Source organism: Berghia stephanieae, chromosome 2 (genome assembly GCF_034508935.2).
Source record: "Berghia stephanieae isolate SIO BIC M18660-M18661 chromosome 2, UCSD_Bste_1.3, whole genome shotgun sequence".
In the NCBI taxonomy this organism is placed as follows: Eukaryota; Metazoa; Mollusca; class Gastropoda; order Nudibranchia; family Aeolidiidae; genus Berghia; species Berghia stephanieae.
This window is the reverse complement of record NC_088361.1, coordinates 45,448,442-45,466,478: the sequence shown is the minus strand read 5'-3', so window position 1 is coordinate 45,466,478 and position 18,037 is coordinate 45,448,442. Positions and strand designations below refer to the sequence as shown.

The window sequence follows — 18,037 nt, the reverse complement described above, 5'->3', positions numbered from 1 at the left end:
GAAAAACCCAAAGAAATTTAGAAGCCTCTACTCATTGGACCATTACAGATGCAAGTCTGAAATTTCACCAAAATCACACTAATTTATTGAAATTTATGTACAAAAATTTTCACAAAATATATGAAAAATATTAATTTAACTATTCTTGTGATAGACACACGGCAAATTTGCCATATCAAAGATTTTGACGAAAATCTCAAATTTTGATGTGATCCATCAATCCCCCATTTTACTTTATGTCTGTGTGTAGCATGTTTTTTCAAATGATCCTATTGATTTTCTAATGTCTTGAATAGTGATTCGATGCAATGCATTTTGAAATGACTCTTTTAACTCTGTCTCTATGTAAATCGTTGTGCGACCCTTATAAACCATTTCGGACATCATTAACCAAAAAGCTGCAATCCACTCGATTCAAGTCAGGACTCACTGGAGGCCGTTCATCTTAAGAAATAAATTAAATGTAATTTTCTCTTAAAAGTAAGACATGGTAGTGTTACTTATGTGGGAAGTTGCCCCAATCATATTGAAAAAGCAAATAATCAATCAGGATAAAGTAAAACAAAGTCTGGAATAAGTTTATTTCTTCTAACAATGTGACATGATTTGCCCGTTCACTTTTGTGGTTGAAGTGTCAATGAAATGTAAACTTGTCCTTCCTTGCCAACTGACTTCAGCATACACCGTGAAATTTTAATGTAAAACATGTTGTTTTCATGGTATCATCTTTCCAATGAAATGTCTGATTATGTTTGACCGTAGACATCATCAGCCTATGTGAGTTTTTAGCACAAGCTAGAGACAAGACGCAATCTTGGAAACCTTTGATATAATTATTTTTCATACAACTTTGGTATAACCAAAACAGTTTGTTAACCAATAAAGGATTTTTAATCAAACTTGGCAAGTATTAACTTAAGGTTTTGCTTTTGTTGCTAGGAAAAATTTGGAATGTTACTGATGTCTACTTTGTATTGAAACAACATCATACTTTATTCCGGGTTTTTTTTTCTTGCACCCTATATATCTATTTATATATTATGATTTTTGTTTCAATTTTTCATTAACTCTAAACATTCTAAAAACATAACAGATATAAGATACAATATAGGAATAAAGCTGCTTGCTATAAGTTTTAAGTTACTTGTTATATTCAATTTATTAGAAGATTTATCAAAATCTCCCACAGAAAGACAAAATAGAAACAAAACATGCAGTTGTTTTCCCTTTTGACAAAGGATCTGGTGCAAACCCTAATCCAGAATCGGGAGAGATAATCAAAGTTCCCTTACTTGTTTGTGAATGCATTCCTCGATGTAATTGACGTTGTCACTTGTGAAGGATCCTTCCAACAGGCCTGGCATAACCAATGATAAAATAATGAAAACATCAAAAGAAAAGTTGAAGTTGTGCAGCTATGTGGTCTTGTGGTATGACACTCACTTTCAGATTGGAAGGTCCTGGGTTTGACCTCGCTTTGCGCATAGTTGAGTCCTTGGAAGAGGCTCTTTACTCACATTCTCTCACTGCACTCAGGTGCAAAATGAGTACCTGGTCGTTAACAGTATTGTCTCTGTCCGAAAAAATTGTAGTATCACCTAACAGGCGTCATCTCCCGTCCTACATATTGTGTTGCCAGGGGCTCCCTGTAAAGCACTTTGAACATGTTTAGTGAATATCGCACTATATAAAAGCTCAATTAAATATAAAATAACACTTTCCTGCTTTATGAGGATCTAAAAAAAAAAAAAAAAATTGAGCTGGTATACACCGCAATACCCATTAAACAAGCTCAATGCATTTTACAAATTGTCCCTGACCAACAGCAACGCATAACATGTGGAAAAAGACCCGATACCCATTAGGCACTATTGCATCTTTTTTCAATGGAGACAACGCTGTTAACAGCCAGGTACTCATTTTATACCCGAATATGGTGAGAGAATGTGAGGAAAGAGCCTTGTCCATGGACTCAAATATACGCTGAGCAAGGCCTTCCAATCCGAAAGCGAGTGTCATACCACAACAGAGTCAATGTCCCAATGACAACCACAGGGGAATTACATTATGGTCATCTGGCCATATAAAATATTTGTCAGTCTTTTCTCATAAAGCACTCTAAGGATATTGTCAAGATGCATCGAGTTGTCTGTATTATTTTTCATATCTTGACCCACTGCTGCAATTTGTCAGAATGTGTGATTTCTTCTGTGCCCACACTTAGTCACATGACATATGTGGCCTCAGCCACAACAATATCTCTATTTAGGGTGGACGATGGCCATTTTAAATTCTTCAGATGAAACATATGTTTGACTTTAATCTCAAGTTGTGCCACCAAACAAAATAATATACAGAAATGAGTAAAATAGCTTCAAAAAAAAGAACAAAATACTAAACACAGAACGTTACAGTCTTTGCTGTCGATCTGGCTTTTTAGTAATCTATTTATGTTTTCATTATTGGCTGAAGAATGGTTTTGAGCCTGAAACATTCCCTGTTTGGTGTTTTGTTCTTTTTTGAAGCTGTTATATTAATTTTTGTTTATTACCTTTTACAGTCCACAGCTTCTAACAAAATAGTATATAAACTGATATAAAAAATAAACCAAGTTTTAAGTCTTCTCAAACGATGATAGGGGAATTTCAAGAAGTCAAAAATTTCAGATTCATGCAAAGCAAAATTAGACCATTGTGCAAACATTTTGGACAAAATGAATTCAATCAATCAGTATAGGGAAGCCTATATGAAAAATAGGGGCCTCTCCCTTTGTTAAAAATCTGTGATCTTAATTTTGGTAGTTGGGGCAAGCAGCTATTGATTTTTCTTTTCTTTTTTTTTTTTTTTTTTTTTTTTTTTTTTTTTCTTTAAAAATATAATTCTGATCGATAAGCTTAATCAACGACATATGCAAAAACAATGGTGGAAATTTTCATTTCGTGACAAATTTGAAACAAACTTGAGCATTCCAAAGGACATCATTACACACAATGTTATAATGTAAATGTTGCTGCTTGTACTTGTAGCAATTCCAATATCAGCAAATTACAAATAAACAATCTTGTCCTAATAACTTATTAAAATTATAGACTAAATAAGGGAGATAATGAAGAATTTTAGTGATTCTAAAATTACATACATTCTAGGTGTGTTAGTGGTTGAGGGAGGAGGGTGGGGGGGGGGGGGGGGGGGGTTATAAGGTTCCAGGCAAAATTTCAATCAGGTAAAGACTAAAACAGTAGAACTTTGTCTTGTGAAACTTTCAGGGGGTTTTTATTCTCTTCTTTTCTATGGAACAGTTTATGAATGTGATCTAAAAGATTTGCATCGTTTTTAAAATATATTTGGCAACTCTGTTACTAAAAATAAATTGTACTTTTCCTTCTATTATCCGCCATTGAAACAAAATGAGTTTTTCTTTTCATAAAACCAAATCCAGATTTCGATTTCCTCCATTATGGATAGAAATAAACCACTGTGCAACAGTCTGTCCCATCTTTATATCCTTTGAGCTCATCTTTTTCTATAATTTCATCAAAAAAGGGTAAAAGGAATCATTTAAGTAAAGGAAGAAAAGTTTTTATAAAAACACAAAACTTACTTTGTTCTGTTTTAATATACTCCTCAAAATCTGATTTTTGTTTCGTCTTCATGATGTGTTCGCAGGCACCGATGTCTGAAAATGAAAAGTAGAGAATGGAAAGATAAAAATTACAACTTAAAAAAGAAAACAAAATTCAAAAATAAAAAATTGAGCTTTTATATAACGCAACATCCACTAAACATGCTCAAAGTGCTATACAAAGGCTCCCTGACCAGCAGCAACACGTAACACGTAGAACGAGACATTACGTCTGTTAGGCAATATTACAATTTTATCTGACAGTGACAACGCTGTTAATAGCTAGGTATTCATTTTACACCCGAACACAATGAGAGAATGTGAGTAAAGAGCCTTTTCCAAGGACTCAAATATGCACTGCTCAGGGTGGAACTCAAACCCTTGAAAACCTGGACCATCCACTCCAAAGGCGAATGTCATACCACGAGACCATGGAGCAAAATTCCTCCTACTCTTAACAAATCAGTATCATTTGCACACTCGTGTTGCCATTGTCTCGATAGCAAAAGCTTAAAACAAATATAATTAAACTCATGACTTATTTACCTAAATATTGAATCATTTATTTCATGTCTTGGTTTGTCAATATGAAGCCCTGCTTTTAAAAAGGAAGCATTTATAAAGCGCACACTTCCACTCAAAGGTGCTCAGGGTGCTATGAATAAAAAAAATCAGTGACAATCAATCCTTCAGATTCATGAGCACATGGAGCCAGAATTTATCCCAGTTTCTTTAGCGTGAAATGGACAATAGCAATTCCTTGCAAGCCTTTGGATAGAACACCAGTCTATCGCAAAGTACTTTCTGCCAGATCTAACAGATTCAGCTACCTATCACTACTAGGTGGACAGGGGGATCGGAACAAAATCTCAATTTAACTCTGGATCGATTTCTGTCCCTTTGTGTGTGAGGTAAGTGTTTTACCAACTGAATTATCAAGACCCCCAAAATTCGAATCAATTTTCTTAAATTTAATTTCTGTACAACATGCTAAACATTTACTTATTTTTCATTGCTCATAGTCGGAAAGTTTGGGCCTTGTTACTGGCGATGATTTCTGATAAAATTAGAACACTTGTTTACATTTGGATCTTCCTCTTGCCTGCACACATGTAAATCGCTGCACACATGTAAATTGCTGCACATGTGTAAATTGCTGCACACATATAAATTGCTGCACACATGTAAATTGCTGCATATGTATAAATTGCTGCACACATGTAAATTGCTGCACACTTGCAAATTGGAAAAAGAGATGACAAGACATCACCTATAATAAAACAAGCACAACGAATACAGAAACCACCAAAACTCACGCATTTCAAGAAGTTTTTGTTGGTGTTTCAAAGTTCTCAATTCGTTGGCAACAAATTCCTTCATCTCCCCGACACTCTTCAGCGTGTTCTTTTTCTGAAAGCGTGATAAATTGACACATTAACAAATTCACATATTGACAAATTGACACAATGACCCATTGATAAATTGACACATTGATTGACCCATTGATAAATTGACACAATGACAAATTGATAAATTGATACATTGACAAATTCACACTTTGACATATTGACAAATTGAGACATTGATAAATATTGACACAGTGACAAATTGACAAATTCATAAATGTGATGAATTAACAAATTGAAAAATAAATGATGACAACAAAAAAATCTGCGATAGTTTAATGATCCTGTGGCCTCTCTTTTTTAAAGTATAATTTTTTCGAAGAAATTTACCCTTATACTTTTCTATGGCGGTTTATTTAAAAAGAAAAAGATTGTATTTAAGAGACAAAAATATGTAAATAAGGTTTTATGAAGGTTAACTTTCAAAGTAATATTTAAATTTGTAAAAATCATTTTACTAGACACCAAAATTGTTTTTCTTCTTAATTCTTTTAATTCTTTGCTTTTTAAATTCATTTTCTATTCATTTTTCATTTGCTCACTAAAGTAGATATAATAACGATCCATGACAAAGAAATGGATCCAGTTTTTATCATATTTTTGCCACGAGTCATCCATTTCCTCACTTTATCTCCCTCTCACAAAGACAGGAGAATAGATAAGTGGAAAATGAAACTGTTTTCAAGAATTTCAGTACTCGGTAGAGGTCTAAAGAGAAGATTTTCAAAGTAACCAACAAAACTTGAGCATGGTTCAGCGGTACAGTTTTGCTTCATACCCGAAAGGTACTGAGTTTGAATACTTGCTTCACTGTGTGGCCTTGAGTGGGTCCCCTCACCCTAGTTTGAGGTGCTGCACTGCAGCTGATGTCCGGGGTATTCCAGTTTTCCCTTGGAATAGACCCCAAAGGCAAACTTCCCCTATGTGATGATGGGAATTTATTTATTTTATTTATTTATAAGAGACTACTTGGGACATTTTAAAACTGTAGACATACACACAGTCAGTGTCTGTACAATGTTTTTTTCTGAGATCGGGTCGATAGCCCCATGCTCAACCCCCAGACTTGGACGGCCAGGATTGTTTAGAGATCACTCCTAGAATGGCTACCTTTCAGGGCTCTTGAGTCCGTTATACCCAATTTTGGTTTGTTGAGAGTGGCCTTCTCTTTGACGATTGCCAACCAAGGCTGATGAAGTTCGCCTCTTCAGCCTTATGTGCTGATCAAGCACCAAAAGGATAAGTAAAGTAAAGTAAAGTAAAGTAAGTAAACATAAACACAGAATTCATACTTGTTCATGGCATAAAGATTATCATGACTCACTTCGTACATAACTTGTAAATCCTTTGCCTTGCTACTTAGGTAACCAAAGATGTGGGAGAAATGTCTGTCTCGGATTTTACTGTATATCTGAGGAGTCGCAAATGACATAGGAATGTGAAATCAGAAATAGAAATGAGTCAAAGCAATTGCATCGTCAAGTATTCTGTGATTAGCAATGTCAAGGTCAAACCAACTATCATTTTTAGAAAAGGACTTAAAACTGACCGTTTGTGACAAGCATGTCAAGGCATCAATAAACTTCATACCAATGTGTGCATATATGCAGGTCTGACATTCGAATCCACTTATGGGCTGAGTTTAACTGTTGTAATGGACAATATTTTGCGTCATTTTTAGAGATTTCCAATACAACAATGAGCCCATAAGGAATTGGGTAATCAGACCTGCAAATAAGTTCACGTCGCGTCAGACCAATTTCAAGATTTCATTTCTTAAATTTAAATGTCCAGATGGGTTAGGTGTTTGAAATGTAAATAACTTCTACAGTGATCCATTATCGTTTGTATGCAGGGATTCTATAGCAATCGTGCTTGATAAGATTTTGTCTATATAACATTTTATAAAATTTATTTATTTATTTTCGTAATTCATGTTTGTAAAACCAGAGATAACATTAACAAAGAGGTAACATTAACATAGAGGTAACAGTAACCTAGAGGTAACATTAACACAGAGGTAACATTAACATAGAGGTAACATTAACATAGAGGTAACATTAACATAGAGATGACATTAACATAGAGATGACATTAACATAGAGATGACATTAACATGGAGATGACATTAACAGAAAGGTAACATTAACACAGAGGTAAAATTAACACAGAGGTAACATTAACATAGAGGTAACATTAACATAGAGATGACATTAACATAGAGATGACATTAACAGAAAGGTAACATTAACATAGAGGTAAAATCTGAACAAGAGACAAGTCAATATTTTGATAAAGCAAAACTATTACATTGAACTATTTCCATTTCACAAAATTACCTGAACAAAACACACACACGCATTAAAACACACATGGAATACACAAAAGGACACTGGAAAGAAATAAAGTGAGAATTCCTTACCTCGTCATCATTTGTTAGTAACTGTTTTGACACATTGCCTTGCCCAGCAACCTCACCAAAATCAATGATACCTGTTGTGTGAAAACAAAGATAGAATTAACTTCGACTGGTTCATCTACCTCCACATTCTCTGAAAAACATTTCTCATTGAACACTCACTCGTTAACTTAATCAAAATCAACAAAGTTCCAGTTATAGTTTTTCAAAGTAAGCAAATCTTACACGATTTTTAAAAATCTCTTTTTAATCATCATAATCATCAGTTTCTTTCTATTGATTAACGAGTAATTTTTGCAAAAACTCGGGAAATTCTTCTCAGGGAGTCCCCAGATTAGAGACCTCATGTGCGTGTATGTGAGAGAGGAGGGGAGGGAAGGAGGATAGCTGCATGTTTTTAGGAGGCACAATGTACTTACTACACTCTATTCCGAATGTTTCATCAAGCAGCCCTTCGTATGTCATCGGTGAACAAAGAGGTGACACATAATCAACATCTATCCACACAAAAATAAAAATAAAATTTATTAAATAAAAAAATTAAGTTTATCAATCCAAATGGGAAATGATAATCATGTGTTGTGGATTAAATTTTAGCATAATTTGGCAAACTAATCCGGCAAATTGGCAAAGGTTGGCTGACAATGTTACTGTGTGAGCTGATAGAATGAATAGGACAGAAACTTCAAGAAAGGTTGGAGTTCAGGTCATGACATTGATGAGAACAAACAAGTCAACATTTTTATTACAAAACTGAACATGATTAAAAGATTACATGATATAATTTACAACCTTGTCAAAGAGATTGAATTGATGTTTTGAATAATGCTTGTTCTCTTTATGGTTCTTTTTGGGTTTTTTCATACATTAAAAAAAATATGTCAATAATATCAATTATTCATTTCGATAAATGAGTATTTTGACAAGGCCTTTGAGCCATTTGATACATGAATTATCTTTTTGTAAAATGCTCAAACTTAGCACTTGTTTTAAGTGTGGATTGTTTGAATAATGCCATAAATATTGCTGGCCTTTCAAATACTATCAAATATTAATGTGTTGTCTTTTTTTTATTTTTTTTTTTGACTTTATTTGTTTTGTTTTTTTTTTTGTTTTTTTTTTTAATTATTTTATTTTTTGTTTGTATTTTTATCATTTTAGTTTCCCTTGCCTAAAAATAATGTAAAAATAATATTTTGCAGATTCAATGATAAATTAAAATACCATCGTAAAAATAAAGTTTAAATTTACAGGACTGGAATGAACTAGCGTTAAAGGTGGCCACGAAGGGGGTCAACGTGGCTCAGCAGTACGGTCTTTGCTTCATACCTGAAAGGTACCGAGTTCGATTACCCGTTGCTGGACTATGTGGCCTTGAGCAAGTCACCTCACCGTAATTTAATTTGTGGCGCTGCACTGCGGCTGATGCCTGGGCTATTCCAGTCTTCCCTTGGAATATACCCTAGAAACACATTTCCCCTATGGGATGAATAAGGGGAATTTTATTTATTATTATTTTTTTTTAATGTATTAAAGGAAAAGGATGAAACTATGAGAGTAAATCATGACTTTGGAGATGGAAATTTAGAAAGACGTAAACAATTTACAAAATTTGCTTTCTTTTTTCCAAATATTTCCTAAATTTCCAATATAAAGAATTTAAAATAAAATATGTCCCCCCCCCCCCCCTCCCCCCATCTCAAATTGGTGTTAGGTCCGGATGACCTAGATACTGAGAATTGAATTCATAACCACAAATATGAAACTTGTAGTTGCTTTCTATTCGTTGTGGTGGAGAATGCAGACAATATCTTACATTACAAAAAAACAAAAAACTCAAAGGTTGAATTTCTTGTCAGTTCAAAACAAAATTCATTTTTAATGTCCGATCCGTTCAGACGTGAATCTGTTATGAAATGGTGGGTTTTGTAAATTTGGAAAACACTATTTATTTGGGGCAGCATGGCTCAGGAGTTCATTATCCACTATTCATTTGGGACAGCATGGCTCAGTGGTATAGCATTTGCTTCGTACCCAAAAAGTACTGAGTTCAAATACCCATTGCGCTGTGTGGCCTTCAGCAAGTCACCTCGCCCTAAGCACAGATTGTGGCACTGCACTATGGCTATCTGACTGGTTTATTCCAGTCTTCCATTGTAAGATATCCTAAAGATTAATTTCCCCTATGGGATGAATAAAGGGAATTTTAGTTGTTATTAGTTTAGTTTCAAAACTACCTCTGTCGACAATGAAGAGTTGACCGATGGAATGTTTTGTAGATTTTTCTTCTCCGTAACATTCAAACATGGTTTGCATCAGATCAAACACCATCTATAAGAGTGAATAAGTAAATAGATGTAAAATGAAAATAGCGGATGACAAAATGCAAGCTTAAAAAATTACAAGTTATAATTATAATAATAATAATAATAATAATAATAATAATAATAATAATAATAATAATAATAATAATAATAATAACAATAATAATATAAAAGTGTAATCTAAAAATCATAATCAGCAATATTCGGTGACATCATCCTGCTGTTGAATTCCTTTGTAGAGGGAGACAACAGATACTCCTCAATTAAAAAAAGGCATCCATTACTGGAAGTTAAAGAAGAAAGACATATCTTGAATATGAATCTCCCATTAATGTCCACCTTCACTCATGAAGATTTTGACATGAACAATAAAATTAAGGAGAAAATTCAGCAGTGATCTAGAAGCTCTGTAAATAAATCTAAAGTGGGTGCAGATGTAACTTTCCGCGGTAAATTGTTCCAATCTGTGATGGTTCTGGGGTGAAATGAGAATTTTCTGAGGTCTTTATACATCATTGTCAGCATGCTATTTTCTTCCTAGTTTGGAGTGACTTCCATTCAAGTTGATCAATCATGCTGCTCACACTTTATGTTTTCTCATAGTTTCCAATAACAAAATGAGCGGCTCGTCTCTGTATTGCCTCCAATTTATCAACAAGGTGTTTTGTGTGTGAGTCCCAAACAGTGCATGGGTATTCAATTTGTGGTCGAACTAATGACTTGTAAGCTAATGATTTTATGCTTGTTAATTTAATAATAATAATTCATACCTTTGATCCTTTTCCCAGGCAGTAGACATTGGGAATCTTGCCACACAGTCGTTGGACATTCAGAAGGGAAGAAGCAACGGTGTGTAACCAGGTTGTGTCATTGTCCTGTCAAATGATTGAAGACCACGGTTTGTATGTTGACCATGCTATATGCAGCTATGTGGTCAAGTGGTATGACACTCGCTTTCAGTTCAGAAGGTTCTGGGCTCAAGTCTCACTCGGTGCATAGTTGAGTCCTTGGAAAAGGCTCTTTAATCACATTCTCTCACTATATTCAGGTGTAAAATGAGTACGTAGCCGTTAACAGCATCGTCTCTGTCCGAAAAAAAAAATATTGTAATATCGCCTAACAGACGCCTTGTCCCATCCTACATGTTAAGTGTTGCAGTTGGCTAGGGACCCTTTGTAAAGCACTTTGAGCATGTTAAGTGGATACTGTGCTATATAAAGGCTCAGGTTTTAAGTCTTAATTTGTATTATTATAAATTTTGATGTAAACCAGATTTTTCAAGTTATCATTGTCATCCCCTAGTGATGCCATCCACCATTTTTATCAGTACCATCATTGTGACTGCGAAGCATTACCTCAATCCTGTAATACAATATTCCACACAAAAAATTGAACTTTTATATCCACTAAAAGTGCTCAAAGCACTTTACAAGGGCTCCCTAGCCAACAGCAACAAAAAACATGTAGGACAAGACATGATGCCTGTTATGTGATATCACAATTTTTTTTTTTTATTTGGGGGACAGAGACAATGCTGTTAACAGCCAGATACTCGTTTTACAACTGAGTATGGTGAGAAAATGTGAGTAAAGAGTCTTTTCCAAAGGATTCAACTATGCACCACTTGGGACTTGAACTCAGGACCTTCCGATCCAGAGGCGAGTGACATACCACTAGACCACATAGTCGAATAAGTTAGATTATCTAGATATTTGTGTGTGTATTCCAGTAAGAAGAAGGGGAGGAGGGGGGGGGGGGGGGACAATAGCTCAGTTAATAGAGCACTCACTTCACAAGCAAAGGAACTCAGATTCCTCTTCTTCTTCTTCTCGTTCACAAGGAACTCGGATTGATACTGAGTGAAATACAGACTTTACATTCTGACCCTGCTCTTCACAAGCAGTGATTGGGTAGCTGGGTCTGTCAGATCTGCAGGAAAGCACTTTACAATAGACTAGTGTCATATCCAAAGGGTAGCAAGCAACTGTTATTAACAGTTTAACGCTATAGAAACCCAGGTTAACTTCAGCTCCAGAATCATGGCTCTAGTAAAAGAAACCCTTTGACATTTCACAAAAATAAATAAATAAAATTCCCTTTATTTATCCCATAGGGGAAATTTGTCTCTAGGGTATATTTCAAGGGAAGACTGAAATAACCCAGGAGTCAGCCGCACTGCAGCGCCGCTAATTAAGCTAGGGCAAGGTGACTTGCTCAAGGCCACACAGCACAAAGGCAGGTGATCGAATTCGGTACTGTTCGGGTACGAAGCAAAGACTGTACTTCTGAGACACGCTGTCCCCTATGAGATGACGAAAAATCAACGAGAGACAATCAACTTTAAAAGTCATAAATGATTTGATGAACTGAGAAATAGAGGAAATAATAAAAGTTGACACTTGTGACATCGGAGATCTTAGACGAAGTCTAATCAAAATAGGCCCTTTAAAAACAGGTAGTTATTTCTTTAAACTTTAATTGTGAGTGAACTTCGGGTCCGAACAGGGAGAATCTCACACCACAAGACAGCAGAGCTGCACTACAGATAGGACACTAGTTAATGGCAAGGTAATTTCTACCAGGCTTAAGTAAGACCCAATTACTCAATCACTGCTAAATGGATAGAAGAACACCACAAAATCCTAACAGTACAAGGATTTGAATTTGGATATTTAATATGTAGATCGAGTCTGCTGCCCATCAACATATCAGGCAATTATTTAGAAATAAACGAAAATAAATATATAACATCTTAAAAAAGAACAAAATGCCAAACATGGAGCATTTTAGGATAAAAACCTTTCTTCAGCCAACAACAACAAACAATAAAGACATACATATATCACTTGAAAACCAGAAAGACAACCGTCTATGTATTTATTATCATTCATTTATGTTGGATTTATAGGTCTATTTATGATTTTATTGTTTTTGTTATTGGCTGAAGAAAGGTTCTTTATCTCAAAACGTTCCATATTTGGTATTTTGTTCTTTTCTGAAGCTGTTAAATTAATGTTTGTTTCTTATTTTTACAGTCCACAGCTTCTAGCAGCTTAGTATCACTTAGGTAATTATTGAAATTATCATGCTACTATTTAACAATTTAATTTGTAAATGTTTATTTTTGTGGTTCACAGGCCAATATTTGTCAGTGTGGATAGAGTGAGTGAGTGAGTGAGTGAGTACATAATATTACCAAATAAAACACAGGTCAATATCTGTCAGTGTGGATAGAGTGAGTAAGTGAAAAGATAATGTTACCAAATAAAACGATCTGAAGAATTCTGGCAGTTCCAGGGACAGGAGATCTGTGTCAATGGGAAGTAACTCCAGTGGAAATTCATCAATGGTTACATATCCCATTACCCCTTCACTCTCTAGGATATTCTCACATTTATGAAGCTGAAAATTAGAAAAGAAAAAAAATAAAGACATATGATCAACTTTTATGTCATTAAAAAAAGAATTTGATTAATACATGAAAAGGTAAGAATATAATCTGAAGAATATATTTATTAAATCGTTCCAACTATTGGGTAACCTATGTGGTCTAATAATAGCACGTCTGATCGGTAATCAAGAGCTCTGAAGTTTGATCCCCGGTCAAAGGCAGACTGATTTTTCCGTGAAGTTTTTTTTTTCCTAGTATTTTTCATACTATTCTGTCTGTCACTGTTTCACACACACTCGATCAGTTATTCTTCTTACACCAACATCTGCGCCCAAATGCATCACTTTGACAATGCCAACCCCTGCAGGAGATCTATATGTAGTAATCATTATTGAAAGTCGATGTAAAACCTTTAAAAATCAAATGGAATTTACTCTTCATACTCACCTTCCTGGGCACCATGACAACTTTGTAAGTTCTTTTTTCTCCTTTAGCAATCTCCGTGTTAATATGGTCCGCTATAAACTTCATCGTCAGCATCCTTGGTCTCACTAGATAAATCCGCCTGAGAAACAACAAAAAATCTTCTGAGTGCTCTCTTGTATCCATTCAACATCATGATAACTTTTTGACGTATGCCTAAACCGAAAAATGTTTAAATTGAAATAGAAAACCAAGTGTCTTGACTTTTGGTTTAACTGAGTTTTACTGTATCACATTAATTAATCTGAATAATCCAAACCCATGGCAATGACTTATTGCCATTTATCAAAATTTCATTTTTTAAAAATGATTTTTAAAATTTTTTAAACCTTAGCAGGGTACAATGAAAGGCAAGTCGGTAAAATGTTTTGTCTTGAAAATCAGTTGTGATATTGGGCATGGTTCGTGGCTGGATGAGTGACACATGGTCCTTCAGAGCCATTCGGCCCATGGAGTAAGAGTTTATCCTGGTTTCTATAGCATGAAAATGACAAAAGCAATTGCTTGCTACCTTTTGGATAGGATGCTAGTCTATCACAAAGTATTTTCAACCAGATCTAGCAGATCTAGCTACCCAATCTCAAGTGGGTGGACCAAGGATCAGAAAAAAAGTCTCAACTTCACCCAGGATCTCGAATTCCCTTTGCATATTGAAGTGAGTCCTCTACCAACTGGACTATCAAGACCACCTTAGTACCAATAGGGGACACACAAATCATGAAATATTCTTCCCACGACTGGATGTGTGACAATGATAGCAAGCTCTGGATTCAATGTTGTGTAGTAAGACACTCTGTACATTACAGAAAAATAATTACAAAACTTGAGTTTTTATATAGCGCAATAACCACTAAATGTGCTCAAAGCGCTTTACAAAGGGTCCCTGACCAACAGCCATACATAATATCAAGAACAAGACATGATGCCTGTTTGGTGATATTACAATTTTTTTTCCGATGGAGACAAAGCTGTTAACCACCGGGTACTCATTTTACACCTGATCATGGTGTTAGAATGTGAGTAAAGAGCCTTTTCCAGGGACTAACTAGGTGCCAAGTGAGGCTCGAACCCAGGACCTTCCGATCTAAAAGCAAGTGTCATACCACAAAACAACAAAGCATGTACATATGCTTCATAAGGATGAGGACACAGATGTTGGCAGTGATTGATTTTGTGAGCATGCAAGTTCTTGGGTTACTGCATAAGAGGAAAGTCTTAGGGAGGCAACAAAAACAGTCAAGTTTATTCAACTTTTCAATCTTCTTCTTAGTCCATTTTGTGTAACGTTTCTAAAATAGAAAACTTACTTGTTACATCCCGGTAACGATTTCTGGCCAGGTTCCAGTTTAAATATTTTATCCACCCCATGTTCCTGAATCAGAAATAACATATTACAGAAATCCACTTAGCCAGCATGAATGGTTGAGATCATTTCTAAAATCATTTGTGGCATTGTTATTGTAAAGAAAGACACTAAGTGTTGTTTATATTATGAATAGGCATTGTTAAAAAGATTTGTATTATCATTATCATTGTTTATTATCATCATTATCATTGTTTATTATCATCATTATCATCAATATTATTATTACACACCAGCACGGTTTTCTCAAACTCCTCAGGACATGCAAAAACGTTCGTGGAAACCATGCCTTGCCATAATGACTTTATGGGGAAGGGTGGGGGAGGGGCAGTGCATCTGAAAGATACCTAGTTTGAATTTCAATTGCGTCCTGAAACCTCTCCCTAGCTCAATTTGCGGTGCTATGCTGTGACTGACACATGGGTTATTCCAGTCTTCCCTTGGAATAAACCCCAAAGCAAATTTCCAAGGATGAAAAACAAAAAGGAACTTTATTGTTTGTTTACTTTATTGATGTGTTGAGGGAGATAACTTCATACATTACATAACGTGTTACAAGCTATTGGTGTGTGTGTGTCTGCGTGTGTGTGAGTGTATAGTGAGTAGTAGACACACCTGCAGTGTAGATAAATACATTCGTAACTGTCAATGTCACAGTAAATCATCAGTGGTCGAAATCACCGGACGCATAAAAAAATCTGTTAATTGAATACATTTTTTACATTGGCTGGGTAAAATTAGAGGAAACCGTGTTTGAGGAAGGAATGGAATGATAACGAAGAATAATTAGGAAACAGTTCTGGAAATTCGAATGAGTTCCAGGAAACTGTGTTCCAGGAAACCATGCTGGAGTGTGTTGTTATTATTATTATTATTATTATTATTATTATTATTATTATTATTATTATTATTATTATTATTATTATTATTATTATTATTATCGTTATTATTATCATTATCATTATTATTATTATTATTGTTATCATCATCATTGTCATTATTATTATTATTATTATTATTGTAACGCCTATTAGATGATATTACAATTATTTACCCAATAGAGACAATGCTGTTCACACCAGGTACTCAATTTACACCTGAGTACGGTGACAGAATGAGAGTAAAGAGCCTTTTCCACAGACTCAACCGAGCGAGGCTCGAATGCAGGACCTTCTGATCTGAAAGAGAGTGTCATACCACAAGACAACATAGCTTCACAGTGCATGAGAGTATGATAATTCTTGATCCAATTTGATATGAAAGAGTGAATGGGTAGCACAATCATCTGACAGAATTGCTATTGAAGATGCTTGGTTCTGACTGAGAAGGTCATATGAAAATAAACCAGTCAAACTTCAATCCAAGATGCTCTAATCTAAAGGAATTACGACATTATATAAATAATCTATTTATAGTGAATCAGATTGCAGAATGCTATTTTTTTTTAAAGAATCATTTGGCGAAATGTTTAATCCTGGGATATCAAATAAAAAAGTTAACTGTATGCTTTGTTTGCATCTAGCCCTGACATTTTGTTTATAGTTTATGGTATTTTACTGTATATAAAAGCTAAGGCTTAATTTAACTTTAAATTAAAACTTGATTACTTTTATCAACAATAAAGCTAAGCTGAGGATAAGAAAAACGTTACACTTCATTTCTTGTCTCCCAGTGTTGACAAATAATGCAGTAAATATTTACAGGCAGGAATTGTATCAGTATCATCTCTTAACTAAAATACACACCAGCAGACAGATTGGAAACAATGCTTGATAAAGGAATAAATTATCAATTCCCCATACTTTTAGTGGTTAAATTTAAAAGTCAGTTGGCCTAAAAAAAACAACATTTAACATGATATAATTTTCTTGGGGATTTTTGTTTGTTTTTCCACTGCTATTTCTAAAAAACGAATTTAGGTTCTTCATTTTGATCCATTACGTCATCGATTTCTTTTCAGTTTGAACAAAAATTCCTAAAAACAAACCTTCATGATATTCATATCCTGTATAGAACTCTATATATAGACACAAATTGAGAGGTGAGAATAACGAGGATATTTTTACATTTACAGTCTGTGGTATGAAAAAAGAAAGGTGCCTTTTAAAACAAAATCTAAAAAATTTAAAATAAAAAGATATTTGTGAACGTTTTTAAAATTGTTTTGTTTTAATCAAACAAAAGTATAGAAGGAGCTTTCTACCTACTTTTAAAAAGGAGACACCAGCAACTCGGTCCAGCGGCTTGGTCAGATCTGCATCCAATGCCAGGTCCTTCTTATCTGAAAACTTTTATAATATGACAAGACCATTAATCTGGATATCAATGACATCACACCTTCTACTCTTCCAGTTCCAACCTCCTTGGAAGTGTGTATGTAAACTTTGAAGGACTAATAATGAATAGGTTACATATTGAAGACTGATTTTACACTTCCAACAAGATCGGAACCAGTTTTTTGACATCACACCTGTCTTCCCTATTGAGAGCAATAACCTTAAATATAAAGATACAGTGGAATCTGCATAAAGTGAACACCTCTTGTTGGTCCCAAATGGTCTGTTCTTTAACTAAGTGTGTTCCAATGATAATGGACAAAATTAACCTTGCTGAAAGTCAACCAAATCTTTCTGGTCCAGCAGTGTTGGCTTTATCAGGATTCCACTGTATTAGAGAAAAGCATATTTTTTTCCATTCATGCAGATTGTAGTTGTAGATGTCATCAGATGCACTGGTATTGTTACATAGAGGGAAAATGAAAATGTAAGTTGAAGTGGTCATTGAAGGATCAATATGGTTTGAAAGATCGTAGTACTGGCAGATATCCTGTAAAATTATATACACCTCATTACAAATCCTGGACATCATAATACAAGGCTCCTTGGTTACAATGGAGTCGAAGGGGACTAGAGGCCAATTTTCGTTATAACTGAGGTTTTGTTGAATGTGAGGTGTCACTTTTGACATTATACAGTATTCGCTGAATTCCAGCACGTTCGGCAATATGACACACTGGAGCTGGGTGACCG

General features: G+C 34.8%; 1 protein-coding gene across 2 annotated transcripts in view; it reads right to left on the bottom strand.

Moving 5' to 3' along the window:
* LOC144964977 (vacuolar protein sorting-associated protein 33B-like) overlaps positions 1-18,037 on the bottom strand; it is a 28,485-nt gene that overhangs the window by 8,587 nt on the left and 1,861 nt on the right. The window contains exons 2-13 of one of the 2 annotated variants that reach the window (XM_078899795.1): positions 17,216-17,296; positions 14,953-15,017; positions 13,610-13,727; positions 13,033-13,173; positions 10,542-10,646; positions 9,685-9,778; positions 7,867-7,944; positions 7,451-7,521; positions 6,353-6,439; positions 4,939-5,032; positions 3,602-3,676; positions 1,293-1,357 (exon numbers count right to left, since the gene is read on the bottom strand). In XM_078899795.1, the coding sequence (XP_078755921.1) occupies positions 1,293-1,357; positions 3,602-3,676; positions 4,939-5,032; positions 6,353-6,439; positions 7,451-7,521; positions 7,867-7,944; positions 9,685-9,778; positions 10,542-10,646; positions 13,033-13,173; positions 13,610-13,727; positions 14,953-15,017; positions 17,216-17,296 (1,074 nt within the window). Of the gene's footprint in view, positions 1-1,292; positions 1,358-3,601; positions 3,677-4,938; positions 5,033-6,352; positions 6,440-7,450; positions 7,522-7,866; positions 7,945-9,684; positions 9,779-10,541; positions 10,647-13,032; positions 13,174-13,609; positions 13,728-14,952; positions 15,018-16,062; positions 16,276-17,215; positions 17,297-18,037 lie in introns of those variants that run through there. The other variant, XM_078899794.1, reaches the window with a different exon arrangement.